The following is an 8,250-nucleotide window of genomic DNA, read 5'->3' on the forward strand; positions in this document are numbered from 1 at the left end:
TCCTGCTTTATATCCTAGACGTACTTTATGCCTGCGTGTGGGCAGCTTCCGGTCTGGGCTTGTATCCCTCTGATGACAGGAACTCACGCCCTCACCAAGCAGCCTGGACAATAAAGAAGCTGTATCTCCCCCTCCCCGCAATGACCCACAGACCCTGGGTGGGGAGGTTGTCACAGTCCATCTTTCTGGGTGGGTCCGCTGAAGCCGGTGATCAAGGAGGCAGGACTGGGACCGCAGAGGCAAGGCCACAGGTCACCCAAACGGTCCCTTGTCCCAGGGGGCCAGGCAGCCTCTCAATGAGGACAAGCAGTGTTGGAGGTAGCTGGCCACCTGCCCTGTCCTCCCAACCAAAAAATGACCGAATCTTTTGTAAAAACAATTTTAATTTTATATAAAACAAAGGTGGTCTATGCCCGGGAACTGTAGGAAACCCAAGCAGACCAGCTGGGGTGAGGGGCATAGCCTACCTCGAGGGGCTGGGGGGCCAGGGGACTGTCCTCACAAGGACTGAAAAGGCACATCAGAGGCCCCGGTCCCACCGAGAGACCTGGGATGCCCCTCATCTGGGGGCAAACATTGGACAATGGGGAGCCCCCTGCCTTGTGTTCCAGGGATGGCCGCAGGCTGGGAGAAGGGCCTGAGACGAAGCCCCGGGGCCACAGTCCACTAACTTTACAGAATAAAAGGAATGTGAGGCTGGGGAGAAAAGCACCAGGTCAGGCAGGGCCTGAGGGCCCCGGATCCGAGGAAGGTCCGGGGCGCGGGGCTGCCAGCTCCGTCCTAGCAGCCCCCGCAGCTCCTGGCACAGGAGGCTGCCACGGACTGACACAGGCCACTGCTGGCCATGACCCCGCACTTGGAGAACTTGTCCCGACACAGGTCAGCTGCGGTGGGGGCAAAGAGCTGGGGTCAGGGTGAGGCTGGGTGTTGGAAAACCACTGCCCCTCCCCCACCCCGTGGCAGAGAACGTTCCGAGGCTAAGCAGCCAGGAGGGAGCTCAGGGTCCCCCAGCCGTGACCCCCAGCACAGAACACGTGCTTCATAACCACGGGGCGCGGAGCGGGGAGGGGTCTAGGGGGGCAGGCCTTCCTACCTCGAAGGAGCTCCTCATGGGCACAGACCGTGCGGACACAGATCTCCCTGTTGACCACGTATACGCGGCGGAGGCTGGGGACACGGAGCCGGGATGGTGGTGTCACGCCACCGTCACCCAGCCCCACTGGGGGAGCCTGCACATCCTGACTCCGAGGTCAGAGCTCAACCAGGGTCGAGTTCAACTTCAGGATTTGTGCTTCCCTCAAGTCCCACCTCGGCTGGATGCTGCTGCCTGCCCTGCGCCCCGGCTGCCTCCCCGCCCCACTGCCCTGCGTGTGCTCACCTGTAGAAGCAGACCTCGTTGAGACACTGTTTACAAGGCTTGTGAATGGAGTAGAGGCGGGTGCACGGGTACTGCTCCTCCCGGCAGTCTGGGTGAGGGGCGGGATCAGACTTGAGCGGCTGCAGCCTGGGGCCCCGTGCTGGGGCGCGCCCCCAACACTGCCCACCAAGACTGGCTGTCCTATGGGGGTCTAGGTCCACCCTGCGCCCTCTGGCCTGGGACGCACACACACAGGGGCACGCACAGCTGCACAGACAGCACGGCTGAGCCCCCAGGGGCCGCCGGGTTTTATACAATGTATTTATATGGGCACAGATTTGCAACCACACTTGGAAGCCTGTAAGCTCAAACCCAACCACGCCCACACGCCCAGGGTCGCAGAAGCACACACCAACCACCCACCGGGCCAGGGCTGTGGCGACTCGCAGGACCACACCCTAACACTGAGCTCCGCTAGGGGAGAGCAGCGCTCACAGTCTGGCTCCCTCAGGCTTGAGGGGGCAGCATGGGCTCGCCTGGCTGGCTGGGGCTTTGGCTCCCCTCTTGGCATCACCTGCCATGAGCATCACCCAGCACCCCCTTCCCCTTCCCGGTGTCTGGGGGTAGAGGGCCCTTCCTGAGCCTACGGCTAAGCCCAGGGGCAAGGGGGTCCCCCAGAGCTGCCCGAGGGGCCCTGGAGTTTCTGGCCTAAAGCAGGGGCAAGTCTGCAAGCCACTACCCTACCATCTACCCGGCAAAAGCCAAAGGCCTGGCTGTCTCTGTCCTACCAGCACCGCACCCCACTCTACCCCAGCTTGGGGGGCCGTGCCTCCGTTTCCCCTGCGGTCGGGGAAGCTCTTACCCAGAGGCCCAGGCTCCGTGGGCTCTGTCTCCACGTTTCCTGGAACTGGTGTTGGGAGAGGGGCCGGCAGAGATCACTGAGGGGCGTCTGTTCCGAGGACCTGCCCCAGCCCAGCACAGACCCGCCCCTCCCACGGCTGACAGGAGCTGGCAGCCTACCTACGGTGGGGACCCCGATGACTTCCTGTTGGACTTGCTGCTGGGACTGGAACTGGAACTGCTCCGCGGGGGGCCGGGGAGTCATCTCTGAGATGGGGGATGATCAGAGGGTCCACTCCTTTCTCTCCAGTCCCCACCCAGCTGCCCACCCACCTGACCTGCCCCGCTCTATGCCCTGGCTTTACCTTGATAATCATAGTAGTCCGCGTTTTCTGAGAACAAAGACAAATATGGAATTGTCGGGGGTTGGGCGAGCTCTCAGTCCCAGGGGCCAAGAAGGTCACAACTAAACCCAGGACTCCCACCCCCTTCCCACCGGGTCCCCAGCTGAGTCAGGCACACCCTGGCAGGGTGTGGGGAGACCTGGGGAGGGCAAGGCCCTTACCTATCTGGTCACTGTAGTGGGTGTACTGGACGTGGCCTGGGAACGGAGGCAGTGGGTCTAGGTCGTATTGGCCCTGAGCCAGCAGGCCTACCATGAGGAAGCAAAGCATGAGGGGGTGTCCTGCAGGGAAGGACAGCAGGGGTCCCAAGGCACATCTGGGGAGGATAGGTAGAAGTCCCAAGGGCAGGCAGGTAAGACCTTACGATTCTACACCCAAACTCATTCATCAAGCATAAAGGCCCTTACACTCCCTGTTCCCAAGTCACCTTACTGACTTTTGGGCTGTCCCCTCCATCGTAGCTTTCTGACTATTCCTGGAACTCAGCATCCTCCTGTCTGCCCCAGGGCCTTTGCATTTGACTTTCCCTAGGCCTACAATCTGGTTAACTTTTCTTCCTTCAGATCTCAACTAAAAATTCAGTTCTGCCAAGATGCCTTCACTGGCCCAGCCACCCCTCTCCATCCCATTTTTCTGTTTATTTCCATCATAGCACTTGACACACTGACATTTATCACAGGGACTTGATACAGCAGCTTCCCGTCCCTAGATGGGCCGCAATGAAGGCAGGGATGTGTCTGCCTGGTTCATTACTGTATCCCCAGGGTCTAGGCCCGTGCCTCGCACATAGTAGGAGCTCAACAAATATCTGTTAAATGAATAAATGTTAGACCTGGCAGGGCCTTGGGGGTCACTCCACAGTCAAGATGATATAGGGTAGTTGGGTCCCAAATGGGTCTAGAACCCAGACCTAGAGACTCCCTACCTTGCGTGCTTCTCCCCGCTTACACATCAGTTCCCAGGAGGGTTAGTACATTAGAAGAAAAGCAGGGGCTCCCGGTGCCTGGGTGTGTGCCCAGTCTCCAGAGCCCCAGCCCGGCTGCTTCTGTGGGGGGGTTGGGATGAGGGCGTGGGATGCCCCCGACTTTGGGAGGGGTTGGCCTGTCTAGTTTGTGGTCTAGGAGTCAGGAGGCCCTGTGACCCAGGGAGCTGAGTTCTGGCCACAGGGCACAATGAAGGCTTACTGCCAGCTCCCACCCTCTGCCCACCCCGGGGGAGCCCCCCACCCCCTGCCAGCCCCAGGAGCCACTCACCAGGCAAGAACAGCAGGAAGAGGTAGGCAGCTCTCATGGCTCCGAGGTGAGGCCGTCTGGGCTGGTGTCAGGACAGCTAGAGGAAGAGGAAGGGTAAGCTCTAGTTCAGGCCCACTCACCCATGGCCGAGGAGCCCACCTCTGCTCGCCCACATCTAGCCCAGAAGAGGAGGAGGAGGAGAAGACACTCGGACCAGAAGCCAGGCATAGGGAGGGCAGGGAGTCGGGCGGTGGGGGGTGGGGGGGGCGGCCTACGGAGGGACAACTGCTGTCCCTGTGGCCCACCAGGTGTTCAGGTCCCAAGGGACAAGGCCTCCAACCTTGTTCCAGCGTTGATCTTGCAAATGGGTAGAACCCACCCTGCCCTTCTCACCGGGGGGAACTTTCTAGTCCCCCACTAGCCTGACTCCACTCTCCTAATCTACAGCCATGCCCGTCTTCTGACTCAGCGCCTTCTGGTGTCTCACGCACTAATGTGAACCCCTGACCCCAGACCCAACTTCAGGACCCCGGCCCTGCTCAGCCACCATCATAGCCGGGACTCCACAGCATACACCAAACCCACCACCTGTTCCCAATTAGCCAGAGGGCCCTGAGTGTCTTGCTCTGCAGGAAACCACATGCATGCATGGGCCCCAGGGGCCGAAGGGCAGCCAGGCCTGGGCAGGGCTCCCACCCCCAGAAGATTTCTCTCCTGCCAGGCCTCCAGGCCTCCTAAGACCTGGCTGTCTACATCACAGACTCACGAGACTAAGGTCTATTTTGTCTGCAGCGGCAGGAAGCACTTAGGGTGGAGTCTGAGGGGAGTTTCTCTGGATCCTGGAAGGGCAGCGCTGAAGGGGCCGTGATGTCACCCAGCCCAGGGGTTCTGAGCCCCCAGCACGGTATGACAAGTGTTGTGCGGGTCCTAAGTGGTCCTTAGCCTTCCCCTGGTTCTTGAAGTTCAAGAACGGCAGTGTCTGGCCACACCGTGGGGTTGGCAGGGTCCACGGTTCCCCATGTGCCGTCCCGGCTCAGTGGGAGGCAGTCTCCGGACTGGACTGTCATCCTTCTCCAGCGGTGCTGGGCGACAGCCCAGGGCTCCCCCATCCAGGAGGGCCCCTCCCACCACAGCAAAGAGAGTTCTTCCAGACAGCTAACTGGACACCTGCCTGCCCCAGGGCATCTAGGGAGAGGGAAGGAAACGTGGGCATTGGTCCCTCTTCCCTCCCAATCCTGAGCCTTCTGGGACCCCCCCGGCTGGCTCATACACTCGCCACTCCCTTCCTTACTGGGGTGGGGTGGGTGGGGTGGAGGAGATGAGGCCCATGACTCAAGCGGCCCCAGAGGCAGGGTACTCTGGCTCCCTACAGTCCTGTTCTGAAAACCCTTGGCCTCTCACGGTAGGCGGGACTGAAATACCTGGAGCTCTTTCCTCACTCCCCACAAGGCCTCACTATCCCCTCATCGTCCCCATGGACTGATGGCCGCCAGGCCAGGTGGAGCTGGGGCCTAAGGGGCTTTAGAAGTGGGGTGGGGTTGTCTGTCCCCCAAACCCCTCCTAGGCCTCTCAGCCTCCTGCATAGACTCTCCCTCCCGGGGAAGGTCTGGCACTCAGGCCCAGGCTTATTATTGCAGGGACCCCCAACCCCAGGGCAAAGGTGGGAGTAAGGGATCCTCCTTCCTCTTGGGGGGAACATATCTCCAAGCACCTCTGTCTATACTATGGATTTTGGGGTGTAGGAGAGGCCGAGTGCTGCTTAGGAGGCCCCTACCCCTTCTGGGGAGCCCACCCCATGCGACGGTGGGCAGGAGGGGATGAGCGGGGCCTCCTCAGAGCCCCCCCCCACCCCATGCTCCCCGGGTAGGGAGGAGGCTGGTTGCGGAGTGGCAGGGAGGGGGGGCGGTGGGACCAGATGTGGCCGCGCACATCTGGGAACAATCAGCCGCGAGCTCGTACGTAGGCTCCCCGCGCCCTTCGGGTCTCGGGTGTCCCTTTGTCTCTCAGCCGCTGTGGCCCAGCGGCTCTGACCAACGCCCCCACCCTACAGTGGCAGTTCAGCCTCCCGGGGCAAAGTAGAGCCACTCCCACGCCCCGACGCCCCAACTCGGGCTCCCCCAAACTTCCCCAAACTCGGGCCCCCCTCCAAGCGACTCCAAACCCCCTAAGTCCCTCTTAGCATCTACTCAGACGGCCCTGGGTTCAGGAAACCTGGCAGCCGGCCGCAGGCCCGGGGTCCTGAGGAGCCCCCCCACCACAGCACCCCCCCACCGGGGTTCCCTTAATGGCCCCCGCCGCTCCCGGCGCCAGGCCCGCGCCTACCTGGTCGGGTCACTCCGCCGCCGCCGCCGGCTCCGAGTCCGCCCGCGGAGCCGCCCCTCCGCTCTCTCCGAGCCCCCCTCCGGGCCCCCGACGGCTCGGCGCCCGCCCTCCAACCCCGGAGCCGCTGGGTCCTAACGCGAGCTCCGTCCACCTTTCGCGCCTGCGGGGCTCCAGTCCGCCTGGGGCGGCCCTGGGGGAGGCGCCCCCAGCTGCCACCCTCACATCAGCTCAGAATTCAGGTGAGCAGAACGTCTCCCCCATCTCCTCGCCACGTCTGGGCTGGGGTCTGGTGTGAAGTGGGTTTTGGAGTACGTGTTACCCCATTTCACAGAGGAGGAAACTGAGTCCCCTAAAGGGGATTCACCCAAAGCCACGCAGCTCTCCCCTCTGGGTTCTCCTTGCTTCCAGGACAGCCTTCCTGACCTGCTTTCCCTACTGCCTCTCTGGTTGTGCCTTCTGGGTCTCCGCAGCCAGCTCCAGGGTGGGGCTGGCTTCGAGAACCAGCACTGAGGTCTGTGCATGGACCACAGGCTACCAGGCCTGGCCCCAGGAATGTCCCCAAAGCAACAAGGATCCAAGGAAGATCCAAGTCCAAATTCATCCCTCCTGACCCTTCCCCAGGCCTGGTTCTCCAAGAGGTCCCCCTCTGGGCAGAGGTCCAGCATCCTTCCAATCCCTCAGGGTTCCTTGCTCCCTGCCCCTGCACCCAGCCCAGCACCCAGCCCAGCACCCAGTCCTGCACCCAGCCACTACTCCTGCGCACTGGTCCCAACTGTGGTGGAAGCTGCCATTAGCTCTTGCTTGGACTCTGTAATAACCTCTAATCTAGGCCTTCTCAAATGGGCCCTGCCCTCCCTGATCCACCGCAAACGCTGGCTCCCTTCTACTTAGAGCCTTTCACTGGCTTCCCAGGGTATCTGGGGAAAAAGCTAAACTTGCCTGTGACCGCCTACCCCCAGGACCCCACCCTTCATCTTCTCTGGCTCTTCCTCATTCCCTGCCTGGTCTCCCAGCAGCCACATGGCCTTTTGGCCTTCTCTCCCTAAACCCTTTCCTCTGCCTGCCCCAGGACATTTGCACAAGCTGTTTCTTCCTCCTGCAACACTGATGAGGTCCCCCCTACTTCAGGGGATAGACCTAACCCTCCCTTCCTCAGAGGAGCCTTCCTTTTCTCCCTGTTCAGCCCCTAAGCACCTTCTGCTTTGCGACTCATAGCTGTCCCATTGCCCTTTGTCCGTGGCCATTTGAATTCTGCTCCTCTCCCACGGGAGCTTGGGGGCTACTTGAAGACAGTCATAAAGTCTGTTCTTGCCCATCTCTTGTTTATGCTCATTAGGCACAGTGCCAGGCTCAGAGCCGCTGTTCAGTAAACATTAATGGAATGAATGAATATGCCCTCAGTTCTCCTGGGGCAGACTGTCTGGGGTGGGGGACAGTGCTGGCCCCTGCCTCTGGGGCAGAACTTTGCCCTGCCTCACCAGGGGAGCCTCGGCCTGAGGTGGCAGCTCTGGCTGGGAGGACATAGGATCTCCTTGCCCCCCAGTCATGCACCCACAACTGCCTGTCCCTTAAACTCCGAAGCCTATTAGAGAGAAACTCTGTATGTCCCATGTTTGTTCCCTGGCACTGGTTTGTCCAAAGAATGAATGAATGAATGAATGAATGAGTATCCGCCACCCCCTCTCCAGGGTCTATTACAGAATAGCAGGGACTTCTGTTACCTGGAGCCCTATGGGCCCTGGGGGCCAGCACAGCTCTCCCTGCCCCCTCCCCCTTAGCCCTTGGCTGCTGTCAGGCCCAAGCCCACTAGGGGAGGAGGGGAAACCACCTTGCAGAAAGGCTGTTCCCTTCACTCAACAAAAGGGGGAAACAGAGGCCCCTGAGCTCCCCACTCTTGTGTCCTGGCCCCCAGATCCTCTCTGCTGCCTCTCCCCCCTCCCCTGGCCCTAAGGACCCAAGCAGAGGTGGCAGCTATGCGAGGAGGGGGTAGTGGGTGTGGGTGCTCTTCTTGCAACGACCCTGGAGGCTCACTCCTTCCCTGCTGGCCTCTCCCACCAGGTTACATGCTGTCCACGGGCAGAGACCAAGTCTCTCG

General features: G+C 61.2%; 1 protein-coding gene across 1 annotated transcript; it reads right to left on the reverse strand.

Moving 5' to 3' along the window:
* Positions 1–365: 365 nt before the first annotated feature.
* MFAP2 (microfibril associated protein 2) lies at positions 366–6,178 on the reverse strand. The gene is made up of 9 exons (XM_032863557.1): positions 6,156–6,178; positions 3,855–3,930; positions 2,763–2,849; positions 2,563–2,589; positions 2,378–2,464; positions 2,220–2,264; positions 1,379–1,466; positions 1,094–1,167; positions 366–884 (listed from the first exon to the last, which is right to left on the reverse strand). The coding sequence occupies exons 2-9, from the start codon at positions 3,889–3,891 to the stop codon at positions 781–783; spliced, it is 549 nt and encodes a 182-aa protein (XP_032719448.1). The 5' UTR covers positions 3,892–3,930; positions 6,156–6,178; the 3' UTR covers positions 366–780.
* Between the last annotated feature and the right edge of the window lie 2,072 nt (positions 6,179–8,250).

The sequence above is a fragment of the Lontra canadensis genome, unplaced genomic scaffold (genome assembly GCF_010015895.1).
Source record: "Lontra canadensis isolate GAN:19392208 unplaced genomic scaffold, GSC_riverotter_1.0 scaffold25, whole genome shotgun sequence".
Lineage (NCBI taxonomy): Eukaryota > Metazoa > Chordata > Mammalia > Carnivora > Mustelidae > Lontra > Lontra canadensis.